Here is a 22599-nt window from a genome sequence, read left to right as displayed (position 1 = left end):
AGACAGGTGATTCTAAAACCCCTTGTGTAAGCAATATTTGCCGTCAGATTTCTTAGCTTTTTCCCTGGACCATTTTATTTGCTTTGTAGAAAGTACACAGAGAACTAGAAAAGAAAGGGTTATGTGGTAGAAGACAGATTTTTATCTCTGTTGCAAGGATTAATGAAAAACAAAAAATAAATAGAGCATAATTTATCTTTCCTGCACATTACACATCATAATGCGGTTTTAATTCACGCAGAACACTGTTTAATTACTTCTATTATTGGTAATCAGATAATTCTCTCCACAATTATAATCATTTTTTGATGATAATGCAGCATTCTATCCATTATAAAAGCAAAAAAACTATATTAAGTTAAGATTAAAAGTACAACTTCAGGGATGGACTTTAACTGCTGATCAGACTTAGTTCCCAGCGCAATTGTTTTGACAGGTAACTACTGTCAAAATTTGAGTTTTTAAGTTTCAATTAAAGGCACAGTGTTTTCACAATGTATTTGAAAAGCTTATTGAATTGGCATGATAATGTTCTCGAGAACTTTAGGTTTTATCAAATCAAAAAAGGTCATTCTGAAAAATATATGCTTAAGTAAAGAAAATTAAGTCAAAGCTAGTTTATTTTTCATCAAATGGCTTTTGATTTATTTATTTGCACAAAAAATTAATTTATAAATATCAGCTCATACTGGAAATGATTTTCTTTTAACTGTTCAAATAGGGTATCTACATAAACTTGATCTACAAACTATAAAAATCCAAGTCCACAGTCCCTCGGACTGTTTGGAGTGCTGCTGGCCCTCAGAAGTTACTGCTGAAAAACGAGGGAAGGCAGTAATTATTAACATTCTGTTACTATTCCCAAGGTAATGGTTGAAGTAAAGGTTATCTACCTTCTTTAGCTAGGTTTGACTTATGCAGATAATTTTGATAACAGTGGCATCAAATGCAAACAAAAATTTCCCTACCATTGGAAGCTTGCCAGTTCAAACCCCACCTCCTGCTCACTCTGTTGTTGTGTCCTTAGGCAAAACACTTCCCCTGTATTGCATACTGGTGGTGGTCAGAAGGCTAGGTGGTACAGGTGTATAGCAGTGTTGTTTCTGTAGGGAAGCCCTAGGACAGCTGTGGATTGAATGTTGTGCAAAAGTGTTTCGGAGTGCTCTGACTTTAAAAGGCGCATGGTAAGGGAGCATGGTAAATGATAAGTCATTTACCATGCCATAATGAGGTATTAGCTAGCATACACAAAGGCACTTATTTGAAAGAACCCTTTTCTCATAGTTTGACAATCAAATGTAACAAACACATGGGGAAACACATAAAGGTAACATTAGATCAGTGTTTAAACCCCTACTAAAATAACATTTGTTGTAGCCTAATAAACAACAGTTCAAGAAACATCAGCATTGAAACCTTGTGGTCACCACTGGCTTCTTGTTAGCTTAGATTATACAACAGTGAACACATTAAATGATCAAAAATCATTAAAAACCCAAATTTTTAGCTGAAAACATGTTTCCCAACTTTAGCAGACCAGTAACCTCTGTTCATGTGTGTTTTAGAAAGGCGAGGCATCTCCAAAGTTCAGGAAAGCTTAGCTTTCAGGCCTGCAGCAGAGAAACTAATGGGATTTCCTCTTTGATTAAAGCCTCTATTCTTTAGCATCTCAATGTTCGCTGTAATCTCAAAGAGAAACGTTACAGAAATCTGTTTTGCAGAGTCTGGCTCTGAGATTACAAACAGGAACACTTAATGGCACTCAAGGTATTTTTTGTGGAAAATTTGCAATAAATTAAAAGCTATGCACCAGCATGAAACAAAAGCCATATCTGTTGATTTTGCATTATTTTTTGGAATTGCGGAAACTAGAGGGACTGATAGTAACTGCAGCTAGCAATAATATCAGTCTTAAAGTATTGTTTTTGTGTCGTTCCCCTTAAGATGCCATCCATACTACCTGTAATTAAAGGTTCTCAACTCCAAATGCTTCGACTCATACTCTCAGCTATAGATGTAATGTCTGCCGTTTGTGAGTTAGTGTCACTAGTATTACTTTACCTCCTGTCCTGCAAGGTGCTCATGGGAATTTCTACAGTTCCTCAGTGCCCCTAATGATCATAAACTTTGCTTCCTCTGATGATTTGTTCAACTTTTCAATCTGAAAATGTGCACAGAAAGAAAAAGAAATGTAATAATACCATTATTTTAAGACTTTGGTGTTTAGACCTCAGCAGGAAACATTAGTGCTGAATTTTACTTTATGCAGGTGTATGAGAACAGGGATGTTTCCCCAAAGGCCCGAAACTGGTGGTGGAGTGGAAATAGATGAAGTTTTTTCAATCCATAGACTGCTGGTTGGCGAGACAATCTGCTTGAGCTGTATTGTGAGATCCAGCTGACACTGATGCTTCACTCGGAAGATAGATGTCCAGTTTTGATAAACGCAGGTTTGCATGAACCTGTTCATGATGAACATGGATGAAGCGACAGTGGAGAGGAAACATTCTCCTTTGGGAAGAAACCTCCGGCAGAACTAGGCTCAACATGGCGGTCTTCTGCCGGATCGATTGAGATCGGAATGCAGTAGGAATTACACTCTGATATTGACAAGGTTGAACAGGCACCATGGAAGAGCCAGATGGAGCTTAGCTACAACAAAGAGGTGGGTTGAACCAGGGTCATCTGAGTCCAAAATCAGACATACTGTAGTGTAACCACTGCTGGCGTTCGGCTGGGTAGCAGTCTGAGTTGTGGATTTGAAGACTTTTTTAAGATGAAACCTGTATGCTGATTGGGCTTCGTGGAGATGCGGTTGAAAGCTAATTGTTTGCCGCACAGGCGGATGAGCCTCTGATGATGAGGCGAGAAATTTAGTTTCTTCTGTTGAACATCCACGTTGGCTTTATAAAAACTGCACAGTTTGCCAACCACATTGCCTCAATTGTTGCTTGTTTCTTCAGGATCAGGATCCTGGCCTTCCTGCCTCCTTTTGGTTAGATGCTCACTGATGTATACTCAAGTTTATCCATAGTTTCTCCTCAGCAGCAGTTGGCAAGCTTTAATTTGATCACAGTTTAATTCCACAAGACTGGAGAAAGTTAGCAACTTGTTGTTCAGTACACTCATATTCCAGCTCTCTCGTTTTTCCCTGTTGCCCACAGCCCCCGTGTGAGCATATGACCAGGGTTTAATGTCTAGCCCATTGATAACATAATTTATCCTTTTATTTTGTTCCAGGTCAGAAACTCTGTTCTCCATGCAGGCCATCCTCTTGTACAGATTACCTTTCTGCTGCAGCCTGATAAAAGAAACCTCCTCCCGCAAAAAGATCAAGGATTTTTTTTTCTTTTTATGTAATCAACCTGTTGAACTGATGATGTCTTATTTGATCTTAATTGGAATTGACCACACAACCAAACACTGTAATAATCTTGGTTCTGTTGGTTTTCTGTAGGTTTTCAGTTTCAAGTTTATCAAGGTTTTTCTTTGTTTTCTAGCTTTATTGGTGTGTTCTGGATTTATTTAAGTTTCTTAGGTTTTTCTTTGCTTGTCCTCTGTTGCCCCCTTGTGTTTTCTTTTCCCTTGGCTTCCTCTTCTGCTCTACTCACACCTGCTCCTTATCAGCTTGTTAGTCCTGCCTTTGTTCAGTCAGCCATAAATACACTCCCTCTACAGTCCCTCAGTGCTGGTGACTCGTCTTACTTTGGTTACGTTCTCACTGCAGCCTAAAGGTATCCAAATCCGATTTTTTTGCCCATATGCAACATGGGCATATGGGCAAAAAAAATGGCAGTCTGAACAACACAGATTCGATTTTTTCCAATGCGACCCAGGCCACTTGGCTATGTGGTCCTGAATCCGATACAAATCTGATCTTTTGAAATGTGATCTGTTTGTGAACGGCCAGGTCGGATCCATCCGACCTGAACGCCATTAATATACGACAAAGGTCACTATTCCGCGTCTTACTACGCAGAAGCTGCAAGAAAAACAACAACCATGGCAGATGATGATGCAGAGAGCAGTATTTATGTTTAAACAAATGGAAAAGATTTTGTTTTTAAGGTTGAAAAAGACCGCTAGATGCACGCCGGTACTACCATCCATGTTTACTTCCGTAAACACAGAGCACTCTGGCCTGTGACGTTATCGCGTCCTCTACTGCGCATGCTGGACACTTGCGCTGCAAGAGATCACATACAAGTCACATATATTTGGAAATATGAACGGCAACGCAAAAAAAAACGGATTTCACAAAAAAATATCGGAATTGAGCATCAAGGCCTGCAGTGTGAACATAGCCTTTGTCTTACCCTGGCTCCTCGTGATTGTTTTCCCCTGATGTCCCCATGGTTCTGGTTTGTGTTTCATTGTTCAGTTGGATTTTTTTTATTCCTCTTTTTGCTGCCTGTGATCATTGATTAAATCTTCTAAGAACTCACCTCTGCCTCTCAGCTTCTGCATTTGGGTCCTCACAAAGACCTCCAAACAAATCGTGACAAACACAAACTAACACTCAAGGATATGTTCCGGGAAAAATGTTCAGGCTTAAAAATCTCTGTAGTACCATCTTCAAATCACTTACAACAATGTCAGTGTCAGTTGCTTTTTAACAACTTTGCCAAGTTTCTACCTGGTATTCCAGGTCTTTCACTGGGGGTATGAGATTATGTAATGTGTCACTTTCCAGAGCTTTGCAGAGCTGAGAAGCCCAAAATGGGCCTATAGCAGAGAGCTCCACAGTAAAAATCATAAAACATGTTCTATACAGTAAGGTGTATGGTGCTTGAAGCTTGATGACATTTGAGTAGTTCTACTTTTTTAGTGAGGTTTGGTGGAACAATACTGAAGAGGACAGGTTTATTGGTGATGACATTTATAAAAAACAAATGTGCAAAATAGTTCAGGTCAATGTCATTCAATATAAGTACTGTATATTGTGCCATACAGAGTCTTTAAAAGTTTTCTGTCAAAGGAAACTCAACTGATTCCAATGAGCCATTGACTTGACAGCCAAAAGAACAATTTATGACTGTTACTCTAAAGATTGGGGGTAAACTTTCTCTTAAAGTAGAAAGGTATTATTAATAGTATTCTTACATAACAGTTTCAGCATTGGGTTTTGGTTTAACAAAACAAGACTAAATACATTTATATCCACATCTATGGTGATCGCTGAAAGTGTTTTACTCCTAATAAATTTTTTCCCCTTTATAAATTTTATTTCTCATCTGCTTGCTAAATATATTCAACTTTGTCTGAGTGCAAGTAAGAGAATGGCCCACAGTGACAGGGATGGCATTAAAAAAAGCACCCTGCTGGGATCAAGTGATTTATTACTCACAGGGGGACTCACACTCTCATTCACTTCCTCTGGGCTGTTTGGGCGATGTGTCCATCTGTCAGTCTGTCAGTTGCTTGTCATCTTTAGTAAATGGGGTTAACAGCCACTGCTGTGTTAAGAGAGAAAAGGATGACAAACGCTTGCATGAAGAAGAAAAACTTGGATCAAGCTAAATGAAACAGAGGTATACTCACAGTAAGTAAAGAGAGGTCCCATTATAGGAAGTGCAAAACCCCTCAGATTTTAGAGCCTCTGATTGAAGATAATAGTTTTCTACCCTGCTGGGAGGCTTTGCACTCATCCAAGAGCAGGAGCAAAGGAAAAACATCAGGTACTGCATTAGCTGAGAGGAAAAAAAGGGGGTCATTTTTGAAATAGCAGGAGGATGAGGTAAAACAAAAGCGTGAGCATGGAAGGGTGAAAGTGATGTGAGAGAGAAGAGCAGAAATTGATAAGGCGTTAGGATCACAAGAAATAGGGTTTTATTCTCAAAGCTGTTATTTTCATCTCAATAACAGATATCTAGTTCAGTTCTCAGTTATGCAATCGGCACATTCGGGCACTAGTTATGTGGAGCATACTGTAGTCAAAGAATTTTCTATCATATAATAGACTAACTATTTAACTTACCATTTTCAAAGCAAAGCCAAACTAAATCACCCAGCCATTCTGTCAAGGGACTTTAGTGCAACGTTAATTTACCATATGGCCCTTATTGGAAAGAAAATACCACCATCTATTAACCCCGATATGTGTAATCAAATCATTCCTTTAGTAAACCCCCCACCTACTCTTTATTGCCCTCCTCCTGCTGAGCTCAGCGTGTTGCTGTTCTTGCTAATGCTCATTCAATTACTACTGCAGGTGCAGAACCTAAAAATGGGGCGGAGTGTATGTATGTCTGTGGGGGACTTGATTAAGGTGTTTTTCGCTGGGTGTTGATTTTCCCATGCTGTGCTAATGCAAATACTCTTGATACTCTTGGTAGTGTCTCCTTCTTCACTTGAATTTTCTCTGATTTTCACTCATTTTATCTCAATGTGTCCATTTTATTCCCATGTATGAAACGCATGACCTGCTAGATTTTGCTTTTAGTTCTTATGCAGTACAACTATATATATTCTACAACATGCAATTTAGGTTTTAAATTTACAAAAAAATGTGCTTTGGTTGGAATTACAGCAAAGCCTAAAAAAAAAAGCTCACTTAGTTTCATGCAGCAGCTGTTTGTTTAAAATGCAAAGTAGAAAAAGTTGACAGTGAACAATGAGGCTCGGCTGAGGGGCTGGCCAGGGCATATTGCTTGTAGTCTATTCAAGCAGCTATCTGGCACCTTTGAGTGATTGCCAGTCCGTCATAAAGCCAAAAAAGAGATGCATGATGATGCATCTCTTATTTGGCTTCAATATATGCCAAACCCACTACTAAAGAGAGTGTAGAGTCACCAGTTAAACCACATTGCAGAGAAACCCAACACATGCGCAAAGAGAAAATGCAAACAGATTCTTAGCCTGGATTCCAACAAATCATTTTCTTGTCACCCTACATTCTGTCTTATTTTTTTTTTTTTTTTCATTTTAAAAGTCAATCTATAATGGTTGTGTGAAAAAAATTTAAAAAGTAAGGCCCAGATCTGAAAAAGTAATGTCTTCTGTTAACATAAATGTACAATACAATAAAACATCAAATGGTTGTATGGATAATGGCTGTTGTATTCATGACCAGAAAGATCAATCTTTTGGTCAATGTGCTTCTGTTACAAAAAATAAAACTCAGCAGAACAAATTTGAACAGACACACTGTGGGAAAGATTAAGTCATAAAGAGTTTGTCATTGTTTCTTTAATTGGAATGGACTATGGAGTTCTTCTTCTTTGCCTTTTTCTCATTACCAGAACAAATTAGTGAACTTCTTGAATCTCTCTTGGTCTAAATACTCTTCAGACAGAAACCTGGCATTTTTGTTTTATTTTATTTTATTTTTTATTTTTTGCAGGATTTTCACTTTTTCCTACCACAGGGACATAATTTGTAATGGGAATTACAGTATATTGACCTCTTACAGTTGTCTAAAGAAAAAAAACAACCTTACAAAATCAAGTACTTTTAAATCACAGGGCCGATTATACATGGTCCTTTGTTACACGCACAAAAAAGTGAAGTTTATCTCAATATATGACTCAAAAGAAGTAGTACTATGTAGCTTATGAGAAGGGATACACTGCAAACTATAATACAGAGCTCCTGACAGGCCTTATTGTTTGCCCTTGACATTTTCATGTATTTGATGAAAGGCTCATATGAAAGGCCCATATGTTGACATCACGAATCTTCAAATATAGAGTGCCTTTCTTTGTTCCCCTCTCATGCCTCACTCAAGGGACTTCTGGCTCGGGGTGTAGTGGTTGTTAATTAAACACATGCCAGCTTCTTTGAAATGGGTGCACATATAAATAAAAACAAAATTGGCTGCAGCAGAAGCTGTAAAGTGGCTTTTCACATCAGACCTGTGTTTGTACGACAAAGATGTGAGAGTAGTACTGGGCATATTAATGTTGTGCAAAGGTTAGTAGATATTGCATGTGTTGCAGAGTGAACTTAACTTGCACTTTTACCTGAGATACCGTAACTATAAGCTTTATCAAAGAGGAAAGTTTTAAATGTAGTCTTAATAGTAGACAGGGTGTCTGCCTCATTTACTAAAACTGGTAGGTGGTTCCACAGGAGAGGAGCCCGATAACCAAAATAACTCACTATTATCACTACTAAACCTGCAGGTTCAGAAAAAAAGTGATCTGCTAGAAACATGACACACTCAGAACTTGTAATGGTAATAATTGTAAATGGTTTTTAGTTAATTAGGAATTTATACATTATATATATATATATATATATATATTTTTTAAGATTCTAGATTTAACAGGGAACAAATGAAGGAGAAATTCAATCTGTCTTTTAGATTTATATTAGAACTCTCGCTGTATGACTTTGGATCGGCAGAAAACTTAATACCACACTTTGTGGACTTCTTGATTGTGAAAAGTTACAATAGTCCTGCTTGGCATTAACAGATACGAGGACTAGTTTCTTGACATTCCCCAATAAATGATTTAACCAGGATGCAACTAAAATCATATATATATATATATATATATATATATATATATATATATATATATATATATATATATATATATATATATATATAATATATATTTTATATTGTATAAATATTTTATATATAATATCTTATATGGACCATTGTCCAATTTTTTTTCTTCCCCTTGTTTCTCCAAATTCCATTTAGTTTCTATTTCATAATGCATTTCATTTCCAGTCTACTACAACTTATTTTTATAACAGCTTTACTGCACTTTGGAGCTTTCTTTGTTGTTTTTTTCCTACCATCTCACTTCCAAGTATCCCAATAAATGGCCCTATCCATAAAAATGCTTCTATGTCTGGGAAGATTCAGAATGTAAATGACATCTTGGACTCATTGCTTACTGAGAACATCACTAAAGTGGTTACTCTGCTGTACTCGGCTTTATTCTACTTCATTCTATTTATTCTTACCCACTCTTTGTGCTATGATATTTGTGTAGGTTGACTAAAACAACATTTTGTAGTAGGCTCAATCAGGTGTCCGCTTCAATAAATATCTTTTGAAAACCTTTTTGTTGTTGATTTTAAGAAATTATAAAATCTAGAAATATTATATTATAGTTTTTTTTTTTAAATCATAATATTTATTTTGTTGTCATGTATGGTTATACAGCATATTTCAGCATAAATATTTGGAAGTAATATTTCTCTCTTGCACCTTTTTTCTATTGCAGTGCACGTAAAGGCAGGAACATGTGAGGTAATTGCTGCCCACCGCTGCTGCAACAAGAACAAGATTGAGGAGAGATCTCAAACTGTCAAATGTTCCTGTTTCCCTGGCCAAGTTGCCGGCACTACTCGGGCTATGCCCTCCTGTGTTGATGGTAAGTAACAAAAACATTTGAGCTTTTGTGATGCTCTCAATGAATTGACATATTTCATCTTCCTGACTAGCACACATTTAAAAAAGTTGGTTTTATATGTTTTTTTCTAGGTAGTCCAATTTTTAGGTGTGATGATTTGGTAGATCTCATATTTGGTTATTTAATGTAGAGAACTGTACAGAGGTTGTGCTTGCATCATGACTGGGAGAAAGGCTGCCTGAAATTTACCCTGCATTAGCAGCAGTCCATTTACTTACCAAAGTTTGTGGTGGCAGTAACCTACAGAGCAGTTAGTGCTACTTCGGTATTCCTTTCTGGAACGTTTAGCCATCTGTCATGTAGCCATGTTTATTTTCTACTATTGTTGTTCTTTTTAAAACTCGGCTTCCACTCATAATTTAAGTTCATATCATTCTAAGTATAGATAAAAGTTGGATGGAAATATATTAAATATGACTGAAAGTTATACAAATCAGTGAGGTTTTCATTATAGTCCAACTGGAAATTTTGCTATTAAGAGATTATATTATATTTCTTTCCACCATTAGCCAATCTTGCCATTGCCTCATAGTCAAATGTCACATAAAATAAGGAGATTCATTCTCTATCTAAAGTAATCTATTTTGCAAAATAAATAAAATGGAAAAGTTTTAGTATTTTAAAACTCGAAGGGTTTCGACAAAAAACAATACATTTTTCTTTGAAAACATTTTCATTCTAACTTAAAGGTATAATGGAGGATTTTCGCGAATTTTTGAAAAGAGCCGCCCCCTCCACTTTAAAAAGAAATGCACATGCACAACTCTGTACCCGTTCCCGAGAAGGAACACCTATTAAACGCACGCAAGAGCATGCATAAGCCCATTTCTCCTTGTGCCCGCTCTGTTTAAAAGTTGCTATTCTCATAGCTCATACAAGCTTACTTTCCAAAAGAAGATTTGCAAATTTTCCACCATGTCAGACCCACCACTGGTAACTGAAAATGGAGATGAGCATGTAGTACGGCCTGAAACATATCACCAGAATGATTGACAATTAGGAGGATCGCTATTTTGATGATCCACACAGAAAAAGAACGTCTTCCACTATACCTTTAATTGACCATATGAACTTGAGGTTAGAAAATATGACATGTTGACCTACTATATTTGTGCTGCTGCAGGTTTGTAGGTTACTTTCAGAAGAAAATACTGTATCTTAAACAAAAAAGGATTTCTAGAAAAATTAAAGTAAATCATCTTTATGTTAAAGGCTAATTATTTTCACAGAAGGCAGACTTTAGGAACCCAAGAAGCTCAATATTACTTTTGAAACTTGTTTTTAACATAATGCAAACAAATGGATTGAAAAAACAGGGCTGCTGGTGGATCATCTGTTTACATGAGGAAGGAGGGATAAAGAAAGTTATTTAATGTAAATATCCTGCTAAACCTTTATTAGCATTTAGCTGAATTTAACCCTCTGATAACTATGGTGTTTTGCTGTTGCCTGGTTTGGTTGATAAAGGTAAATTCTCAACTATGTGTGCTTTTTGGCTTAGTTGTTTGGCCTCGCAATAGGCTCATTAAAGGCTAGATTAATCCTGGTTTATTTTTTCTTTAAAACTAAAACGAAACACAACTATATAATAAAAAACTTGCAGTCATGTTCTGTTTCAGTTAGCACCTAGCTGGGTGGCATCATTAATAATTTGATTCCCCTCTGAAAATAATGAAGTATAACTAAGTAGTTGTATCCAGCGTATAGCAATCTTATTTTACTTAACAGGTTAATAATCTGTTGTTAATTTGAACTGTTCAGTTAAAAAACGTTTCTGAAAAAATCGAGAGAGAATCGAGAGAGAAACTGGGTTACGGTATTGTACGCCTTCTCCGTCTGTCCTCTTTCCTTTTTGAAACCCAGACTTTGGGATCTGCATTTTTCAGCCACAGATGTTTTCACCACACTGTTGCTTATTTACACATTTTCTTGTTGTTTTTTTTTTCATTATCACTATGTCAAGTCACATGCGCGTGTAATTTAAGCCCCAGTATGAGTGTACTGCAAGTGACAGACGGGGAGACCTGATGCAATGCAGGACCTGAGCACCAAACCATTTTTTTTTTTAATTCATGATTTGTTTCACTGTTTACTGCTGAAAAACGAGGCAGGACATGAGGATAATTTATTGTACTGCTGGATTATCTTATTATATTTGAAAACTATAGCAAGACAAATCTTTTATTCTTCTTTTGGGCCCCCCTAAGTCAAGGGCCCTTAGAATCGTCCTAACATACAGCGCCCCTGCATCTGTGTAAGGCATGGCTCTGTTCTGTGCAGTGCTGAATTTTGTGACCCTGCAGAGTCCCCAAGCTACATGGCATCTCTAATGCAGGTAATAGTCATTGCACGCCATTGTAAAAGGAAAATACAGAGGTTTGGTGCTACTGTACTTTTATGGACAACACAGTACCTTTGCCTCTTTACGTGCCATTTCTCTAATCCCCTCAACAGAAGCAGTGGTCTATTAAAGGCCTTTCGGTCAAACTTAGAACAATGCTTTCCATACACATGCAAAAATAAAGAAAAGCAAACACTAAGAATGTACAAATAAACTATACAGGTAATATTAGTGTAAGCCAGCATAACAATGTTAAACTAGTTAAAATACTAGATTATATTAGTCTATAAAGTTCAAATATAAACATTTAGTTTCTCATTTGATAAAAAGTACAGAACTAAATACAGCACAAGTGAAAACATTCACAGCATGTTGTGGTTTATAGCATAAAATAATTCACTAAGATAGCAGACGATGCTAAATTCCTCATTCGGTCATGTGACCCTGCAGGATGCCATGACGTCAGTTTAGTCAGGAGGTAGTCATTTTACATAGCGATAAAACTGCTCTAGATGCACTACTTTCTATTTGAACTTTAATGTTTTTATTGTATTCTAATAAAAAGAAAACCAAAACACACAGAGAAGAAAATGAAATCACTGATAAAATAAGGTTGGTTTTTGATTAGTGTGACCCTTGACTGAACAAATAAGGCACCGGGATTACGTAAGTTTGGAGTCAGCACTTCATTAAACCAGAATATCCTACTTGATTCCCTATCTTGATTTTGTGAAAAAGGCCCCTGGTCGAAGACGGTTCAAACAATACTGAAGTGTAAGCAATATTACATAATTTGATAAGTGATGGAAATAATTTTCAAAACAAAAATCTATGTATGAACACTTGTAAATTATCTAAAAAAAAAAAAAAAACATAAGTAAAGACAAAAAGAGACAAACATGTGGTCTTAAATGATCTACTTGGTAAAATAACAGGATTCACTAGGATTCTATAATGTTTGTTTTGAATAACTCTTTAGTACTATAATTCAAATTTATGCCATAATCCATCTCACTCCCAGTTTGGGGTTTGCAGTTCAATACAGTTTAAGCGCAAACATGTTTTTTCATAAAAAAGACACATTTTTAGAAAAGATGTGCAAACATTCACATAATTCTTAGGAGACATTGGAAGATCTTAAATGGATCACATGCTTTCTGGAAGAAAATAGCAAAGTATATTTTATTAAAAGGGGAGAGGTCTCTTCCATACTTTGCTTTGCTTTCTGAGAGACTTACAAAAGCCTCTATTTCAATTGGAAGGATGTAACAACGCTGTTCAGTCAGAATGTAGCATACCCATAACCAGCAGTCAGAGAAGAAAAATTCTCTCTGTCAAGAAGCTTTCTGCAAATCTCTTCTTCCATGGCACCTTTTGTTCTTGTAGTTCCTGCTGCTCTTTTTGGCAACTGATGAGATGAGCCCACAGGAGGCAGATTAAATAAGACTATTGGTACATCAAAATGTCTGTCTGCATTACATCATTACTAAATCAATGTGTTTTTATTGCCAGTATTAAAACTGCTTTACTTCATGGACTTTATTATAATTATTGATCTGACTTATGACAGATTTGAAGATACGATTACTTACTGGTACAGAGAGTAAGGGGAAAAAACAGATCAGGTTAAGAAAAGCTCTGATTCAGGCACATCCTGATAAACAATGTTTATAACACAAATGTGATCATGTAAAATCAAACTAATATATTAGGTTTCAAAAAACTCTAAGTCATAGTGTGTGTTAATGTGAAAAAGAAAATAAAGCAATAAAGTCTTTAAAATTCTAAAATTGTAAGTTTCTTAATTAAAGAAACTTTCTGTACCAGTGATCGTTTTGCTGGTTTATGAGAAGGTACATGCTTTTATGATCAAATTCACATGGTTTGCATATCAGTGAAAATATTTGGAATCTCTGTGATGGTCACACGCACCTCAGCCTGCTCTCCTCTTATTACTTGAACAATCATACGCTTTAACAATGAGGTTCACTTTGTCCTTTTCTTAAAAAAAAAAGGTGTTTTGTATTTCCAAAATTGCACTGGAAATAATTCAAATCTAAGAGATGTGCTATTGTGTGACAGTTTTTGTGAAACTCATCCATGTGACACCAGCTGCTCAGTAAATGTTGCTTTCTTTTCTTTTTTTTCCTGTTACTTGCTGTAAAAAGAATCACTCATTGGAACAGCAATATAGATCCCGATGTAGTCTATCACATATTGCTCTACAGTAATCTCTGTTGTCTGGATTGTAGTCTTTCTATATCTCTGGCAGGGTGAGACTAACTGAAGGTGTGACTTTAGTTACACTTCATATCCTTTGCAAAAAATGTGCATTCATAATACTGTATCTCTAAAAAAATCTTGATGTGTGAATCTGATTTTTAGATTAGATTATTTACAACAGCTAAATAAAGTCTTCAGCCTCCCAAATACATTATAAGGTCAATTATAGTACAGTATGTCATATGCCCAAACCTCACTAATGTGTTTAAATAGCAGTTTTTGAAGTAAAATTTAAGCTAGAGCTTGTCAGTGATAAACGCAAAGCATCTTAAAAAAAAAAAAACAACTATCTATGAGATATGTATCCATAACCATTTACAAACAACAGAAAACAACTTCTATGATGCAGGAGACAGGCCACTTGTAGACTTTTTTTTTTTGAGTATTCTTCTGAAAGAAAAGAATCATCCTAGAAATAATCCATTCTTATCACTGGTGTCAACATTCACCTATTCACAACCATATTTTGAATTTGTTGTATCCTGCTGACCCATCCATCCATCCATCCATCCATCCATGGTTTTTAATTCGTGCATATGAAGCTGTTTACGTCCCCCATTACAGGGTAACACAGAAATAGAGACACACAGGACAAACAACCAGGCACCAACATATTTGCACCTAACAAGGCAATTTATATTGACAAGTTAATTGGACATGTGTGTTTTTGTCATTTTCGAATAGCATTTTAGGAAAAAAAAGAAAATGGACTTTGTAGAAATAATCAAAACTAAGCAAGAATTGCTGTTCAGTAAGAATTGTTTACAGCATGTGAGGATGATACACTCTCAGTATAGCTCTTACTTCACTTTACCCACTTTACACTAATGCATTTGCTGCACCTACTGTACTTTACCCCACTTAGGGTTAGAGAGGCCAAGCTCTGCTCCCACACAATAAACAACAGATTATGTGCACATTGAAAAACTTTCCTTTTAAAAGGTGGACAGCTAAGAAAAAGACTATGTACTTCTTTAAAAACACAAATTAAGCATCTCAATAGATTTAAGATAAATATGGTTTGTGAGTTCCTTAAATTCACTAGTCACTAATTGAAAAAAAATTATATACAATATTGCACACACTGATTATTTAAAGCTTTTTTTTCAATTAGATATAATGACCACTTACTGCTGATAAAATGTCATATTTGAGATAAGAATATGAAATTTGACTAATCAAAAATTTATTTATTGAAAAGCATGTTTAATGCAGTATGATTGATTTTTCTTGCTCTAGTTACAGTAATTAGTGGTGATGAGGGTATCTTTTTGAACCCTTGCTTGATTTGATTTGCCGAACAATTCATAAACAAAGCAGAATACTGAATTGGCAGTTACAGGCTATTTCAGCTATTTAAATGTTGCAAAAACCAAATTGACTGATGTTCTGTCTTCCAAACATGTTGTATGGGCAGAGAAGTAGTGAGGCTTCTCTAGCCTGCAATAGGCTTGTCACAATATCAACATTTCAAACTGGAAATCAATACTGATTCCATTTAAGATAAAAATGCTATCTTTATTTGTAAATAGGAAAAACCTGTCTCAATATCAACATGGAACAGATTATCCAATGATAAAATAAGTAACTAAGTAAATATTTCAGAAATCTCAAACTAACAACGGCAAATATCAGCAAGAAATACTTGTCTAAAGTATTGATACCATGATACATTCATATTGAATCCTTAAGTGGATACAGGGTTTGAAAAATAACAATACTATGGAAAGTATAAATATTTTCTACAACCGTAATCTGCAGTCCCTAAATCACTTCTTCTGTCGGTGACAGTCTTCTGTCTCGAAGATACTTCCTGTTGCTGCTTCTCCTCCATCTGTGTCTTTTTGCTGAATGTGTACTGTAACATTTTCAGTCCTTGTTCTGTCTTGTTTTTTGTCATCTGTGTATAGCATTGGATTTGTTTTGTCAGAATAGATGTAATCAAAGGGTAATCATAAAAAGGAACCGATCCTTGCAACACTAGGGAAATTGGCTCAATTATACAGTTTTAATTATGAAAGACAAAAGATTCTATCCAAAAGCCCCTCCAAATAAACGATTGTCCTAATAATGAATACATATAATATGCATAATCACATACTGTAGTATTGAAGTCAGTACCACACCTACCGAGACCAAGGAGTAATGAGAGCAAGAAAAGGCCAAGATATTTCAAAGTTTTGGTCTTGTCCTTCAGGGGTCGAATATGACCAGTTTGACTTATATTTGCTTAGGGTGTGTTTAGTTATGATTTTGTGCATAGTTTCTTCATTTTACCTATTTTATTTACCTACCTGGCTAACATTTAGATTTGTTAATCATTATTCATCTTTTATATAAAAATAATTAAAAAACACCTTTTATAAAACATGTATCCTTTATGCTTTACTGCTGGTTCCCCAACAATGATGAAGGCACTTCCCAAATTTCCCAATGTCTTTATTTTTATTTTCAAAAGTACAAAACAGCTACATCTACCCAAAGCACCGTACAACAAACGTTATAAAGTGCAACAAATGAGTAAAAATATATTTACAAGATTAATATTTTCAACAATCACAGGCTTATGTATCCAAATGGTTCATTTGTAGTGTCGGTGGGACTCCATAATCTTTCATGTGTTATTTTAATCAACAAAGCATCCACGCCACAAACTGTTTATCACATCATGCCAAACTCTTGATATCCCCAGGACTTGCTGTGATAAAATCAAGTTTATTTTTCTAGAAACACTGTTGCTGCTGTGAAGATTACATGGTAGCATGGCTCAGGGGAGCATGGTGTCAAAATTAACAAATGCACTGTCAAAACAAAGTACACAGTACTTGATTGAAAAACAAAACCTCCATGACTGAAGCAGTCCTCACCTTTCTCTTTTTTACAGCATCCATTGTTGCCCAAAAGTGGTGGTGTCAGATGCAGCCGTGTATGGAAGGTGAGGAGTGCAAGGTTCTACCGGACCTCACAGGATGGAGCTGCAGCACGGGCAACAAAGTCAAGACCACAAAGGTGGGTGCGCTTTCTCAAATATATATTTACTCATTTTACCTTTTTCCATTCTCAAAAAACCTATATTTAGACCATGTTCTTCTTCCCTCACACTTCCACTACTTATTTCTCTTTTATTCCAACATCACTTTTCATCACCTAGTACAGTCCTTTCTACTTTCTCATTTTGGATGCATGATCAAATATTTTCAGTGGAAAAATAATAAGGCCATCAAGAATAAGGCATCTAACACACTTATTGAACATGAAAATCACAAATCCCCCTGGTCTCACTTGCCCTGCTTTCCCCAACGCCTCTCTGGCATGCCATCTGACTTGATACAAAAAGAACTTGTTATATCAGATACACAACAGCAGAGAATGTTCTGAAATAGTGGTTTTATGATACAATTTCAGTGGCATGTGCAAGTCGTTTCTAGTAACAAATTCTGTCTATGTATCAAAGTCTTTGTGAAATGCTGAACACCTGTGGGTGTACATTCAGCTCAGCATCCATCTGCACCTCTTTGCCTCTTTTCACTGGCTTGACCCAAGCCACCTCCTACAGAGTTCTACTGTCTGGGAAGAAAACATGTGAGATTCACCGTCTGTAACTTCAGTTGTCTGTTTCTAACCTCCATCATTCTCTTTGCCTTCGCACCCTCCATTATTAATGACCGGGTCCAGACCTTTGTTTTCTGCCTAAATAATTGATTGAAGGCGTGGTCAGAGTACAGCAGCAGTGTTGTCTCTCATGGCAATGCAGAGCGATACGAAGAGCTTGATACACATAATATGCTCTTTCTTTTTATTTCTGAATTTCTGTAAAACACTCGGAGATCCCTCAGGAGACTTGGATCCTGGCTCTGTATGAAGGGATGCCATGCATACTTTTTCTATGCCAGCGTTTGATCCAGCAAAAGGAAATTATGTCACTCAAAAAAAAAAACATTCCCCCTAATCAAAATCTTTCCTTTGCTGTTTCTCTGATTTCCAGATCCTTAAAGCACTTTCTGTTTTCACATTTTGTATCACTACCAAAACAAGTTATAGCTACCAATTTTAATTGTGTTTTATGAAGTGTTATAATAACCAAAGACAAAATTAATAAAATATGTAAAGTGAAAATAAAATAAAACATAGTTTCCAAACTTTTTTTTAGAATTGCATGTTTGTTTAGAGAGGTGTTTTCTTTTTTTATTCAGCCTTATTTACTCCATTTAAAAAAAATTATTCAACATAAGCTATAGGGTTGGGAATTGATAAGATTTTCACGATTCCGATTCCCTTATGGATTCTGTGAAATGACACAATTCCTAATCTATTCTCTTATTGATTCTGTGAAACAATGAACTTGGTAAGTGCACGGTGACATTCGTCAAGTTCTCCTGTGACACCCTATTTCTGCCTCCCTGGAAGAAAACAGAAGGCAGTGAACGGGAGCTGCCAGCCTCTGAGCCAGCCAGGCTACCCGTCTCGTCACAGTCATCTAAATCTAATGGGGAAGGCATCCGTTTAATGAAAATGCATTACTGTACAAATTCGGGAAATAAACTCATCTCCCCCCGATTTAAATAAACGAGCTCACCTTTGTCTTGTTCCCTGAACTGCGGAGCAACTTCAAAGCATGTTTCATTACATCCATTGCATTAGCTAGAATCATGTAAGAATTCAAGCTACTAGTAGTTCTAATTCAGCATGATAGCAATAAGGGCTGGATTAACGAGAAAGGCAAACTCCCTTAATACACCTAAAGAGAGGTAGGAAACTGGTTTATTTCCAGAAATGGCATATGATTTACTTGGAACCGCATTAAGCACAGCCAGTGATATAAAACTAGCTACTTACCACCATTGCCTACCATACTGGTCGTACATTAAGCTTCTGTCTCCAAGGCATCAAAAACATGCCATGTTGTGTGCGCAGGTGTTTCTGCATGTTGGATGCATTTCCTCCCGCAGAGGAATGTAATTGCCACTTTGCAATGATTGCAAAGCGCATTGTTGCAATCTTTCTTTTCCTTAAAATGAAGCCAAACTGTTCTGATCGCTTTGACCGCTTTTGTTTTGCTTTTCTAGACTTAAGCCTGGTCACATTCTACTTGCTCACTGAATACCGTGTGCGAAACTTGCGTAAAAATGTGACGTAAGTCCTGCTGCCCAGAGCGGCTCTGGTGCTGCCTGGAATCATTAAGAGAATTGTTAAGCCAGCTGCCAAACGGTGCCATGGAATTGGAACACACAGAACCGGTTCTGAACAGGAACCAGTTTTCGATTCTCATCCCTAATAAGCTATTCTCTCAGAAGTTGCCCAGGTAGGGAATAAAGTCCACATGTGGAATTTAAAAAGAGGATGATTACAGAGAAATTGGTGATGAAGGCTTATGAAGAGCATATTACTTCAGGAGTAAGAGTGCCTCAGAGCAGTTGGGTTCGGGTCACACCAGGATTGCATTATTGCGCTGTAGTTGTACATAAATGTAGGCTTTAAATATAACAATAAAGTGGCTATATAACCAGTACAACCAGTGTATGGCAGCCTGCTCTTTGTCTGGTCACCTTACCTCTCAGCTCATTCCATTTCCTTTCTGGTTTTAGCTTTATAAAAAAGATGAGTTATGTAAAATATCTGTTTTTTCCCCTTCCAAAATAAACATTTGGTGGCCCATGGTGTTCTATGAAATGAGGTTGTCCTTGCCTCTTTTCTGGAGCTACAAGAAATGTTAGATATTTTCGAGTAAAATGCAATCCACAGTCTGCACATAAAGTGATTAACTTTGAAACTCTACTGGATTTACTGCCTCATTGATCCGGTCTCATCTAGATTGACAAGGACTTGCCTTTTTCATACTTGACTTGAAGTGTCAAGTGTGAAAAATATACGTACGTAGCCACGTAAATTAGAGAAGTGTTCAGTGGACCACACTTCTGGGATGCTTCAAGGACGCTCTGTGGCATTGACGTATTTGCTAGAACCCTGGGTTTAGGTGGTCAAACTTGATAGGAATATGGAAGGAACTAAACTCAAGGACTTTCAGGATAATTATCTGTTATGGCTGCAAAAAACTTGAGACTAGGGTGAAAGATCACCTTCCATCAAGACAACAACCCTGACGGTGGGTTTACACTGACTATTGTACCAAGTAACATTCTCCAATGATCAAATTACAGTCATGTTTTGAGATGGCCCAGTCAAAGTCCAGACTTAAATTGAGTTAAAAATGTATGGCAATCCACATTAAAATGTATATTTATTTAATCTAAGCTTACACTATTTTTAAAAGAATAAGGTAATTCTCGCTACTCATATTTTTATTTGTAAAAATGTTCTTCCATTTCTGCACTTAATTTTCCTAGACTTTTTTGGGAAATCCAGATCGGTGACTTCGGGCTTTGTAGGTTTAATTGATAAAATGTGAAAAGATGTACATCTTAAGATTCTTTTAGCTACATAAAATATTTTATATTTTATATTATATATAGATTTAAAAAATGGGCAAATATCTATTCATATATGAAACAGACTTACTGCTTCATGTTATGAAGGTCGCTTAGAAGCTGGTTCACATACAGTATCTCAAATTTAACAGTATCAGCCCCAATGTTTGCATATAACATTTTTCAAATAGGATCAAAGCAAAGCAGGCATCACTTTATTGTTGATGCTGCTGTAGCTTAAAAGAGCACAAATATTTGCTGTCTCCTGAAGTCATGTCTTTGATCAATGATCTGTGGGGCTATTTTTGTGTATTTCTGTCTAGATTATTTGGGAGTGTTAACTTTTGTGTTTGCCCCAATGATGAAAAGATTTTTTTTCTTGTTTGCTTTGCTGTTGTACGGTGAGGTCAAGATGCGCTGGCATCCAGATCAATAACATCGAACGATCTCTTATAGTCCCATTAAGACCTGCTCGTAAATTGAAATTGACGATGGGCCACAAGTGAAAGAAAGAAGGGATTCCAAGGGGGAGGGATATATTGTGCTGCAACAAAAAAAAAAAAACAAAGAACAAAATGCAACATGAAGACAAAAAAGAATAAATAATAACTGAGTTAGCAATAGTAATATTACAGATTTTATTTTTTTTTTCCCAAAATGGATATATTTTCTGTTTGTCTCGGTGCTCCTGGCTTGAATTGGAAGATAGGTGGAGAGGAGGAGGGTAGAAGGAGGAGACAAAGGAGGGGACGGGAGACAGCTCGATCGATGCCAAATAATATCATATGGATGAACAAGCTGACATGGCCACAGAGGTGTCTCAGACTGCAAGGCAAAGGTGTGAAGATGAACAAACAGGAGTAAACAAATACAAAAAGGCATCATTATAAAGTAGACATAATTTTGTCCAGATTTGATTCATGCAAACTACACTAGCAGTAGGATCTTCCTCAAACCTGACCTAGATTTAACCTAAAGGGTGGAATAACGTTTAAAAATAGGATTTGAAAAGAAACCAAACAACTAAAGTAAACATGCATGAGTAAAAAGCAGGACCAATCAAATAACTGATAGAGACAGCCAACCTAAGCATATGTTTAGCAATCAGGCATAACAATGTCCCCTTAAAGAGGTAAAGTAAAAAATATACGGATATATTTTGTATCTGGCAGCATGGGATAATTTTCAATCAGAGTAGATATCAGGAGAAATCAGGGAAATGGTCTGGTGTAAAACATTAAGGAAGTCTAATTAAAGACAAATTATGGTGACCATGTTACTACTGTAGGTCAAAATAAAAAACTCCAGCTTTTGTCGAGGCTCCCTGGTCTATCGTGGTCAACCACTATGGTAAACCAGCCATTGATGCATGTGGGCAGAGATGGTTGGCCCTTGTGGTCTGATCCATCAGAGGAGCCACTGTAATTTAAACTGCTGAAGAAGTTAATACCGGTAGAAAGCCGTGACAATGCACAGTGCATTAGCGTGTCTTTATGCATCTGAACATCAGATCATGACCACATGGAATCATGATGCACTATGGAATGAAAGAGATGAAAGCCGCATTAATGGTTTATGATGTATTCTGCTGGGAAATCTTGGTTCCTGCTAATCAATGCAGATGTTACTATACATACATTACTATCCAGATAAACCTTGTTGCAAACCATGTCCACTTTTTAAAAGAGATAGTATTACCTGATGGCTGCCTCCTGCCAAAAAGCCAATGGTTTAGGAGTAGTCTGTGGAGAAAAGAGTGGAATTTAAGAAGCTGAGGCTTTGATGGCTCAGTCCTTTTTTGAAACCAGAACTAGGAGTACGGCACTACTAGGTTACAGAAGCCGTGGTTATAAAAGAGAGTGCTGCTTTCACACTGAAAGTTAACAGTGGGGACAGATCTTAAAAAGTGCAGCACTCAAAAACGTCACATGTATAATGTGCAGACCCATGTTTTTTGTGCACTTTTTTTTAATAACTGTTATTTTCACAGAAGGTTTAAAAATGTGCGTCAAGACACTTGGTTGTAATATATTTAAAATTAGGTTTTAATTCTATAGTAAAGACAAAAAAAAAATGCTTTAGAACTTTGAAATTTTTGGATGTTACCAGGATTTGACTGGCAATGAAATAGGTATAACAATGAAAAAATATTGCTTTGCAAGCAAGTGAACAAAAA

The 22599-nt window shown here is 36.5% G+C and overlaps 1 protein-coding gene across 2 annotated transcripts in view; it reads left to right on the top strand.

The window, feature by feature from the left end:
- The window catches only part of LOC107091505 (protein FAM19A2-like), a 128294-nt gene that overhangs the window by 102896 nt on the left and 2799 nt on the right, over nt 1-22599 (top strand). For both annotated transcript variants that reach the window (XM_015385470.1, XM_015385474.1), the window contains exons 3-4: nt 9186-9335; nt 16883-17007. In XM_015385470.1, the coding sequence (XP_015240956.1) occupies nt 9186-9335; nt 16883-17007 (275 nt within the window). The remainder of the gene's footprint in view (nt 1-9185; nt 9336-16882; nt 17008-22599) is intronic.

This window comes from Cyprinodon variegatus, unplaced genomic scaffold (assembly GCF_000732505.1).
Source record: "Cyprinodon variegatus isolate N-32 unplaced genomic scaffold, C_variegatus-1.0 Scaffold16, whole genome shotgun sequence".
Lineage (NCBI taxonomy): Eukaryota > Metazoa > Chordata > Actinopteri > Cyprinodontiformes > Cyprinodontidae > Cyprinodon > Cyprinodon variegatus.
The sequence above is the reverse complement of the archived record's forward strand: the minus strand, read 5'-3'. Positions and strand labels throughout refer to the sequence as shown.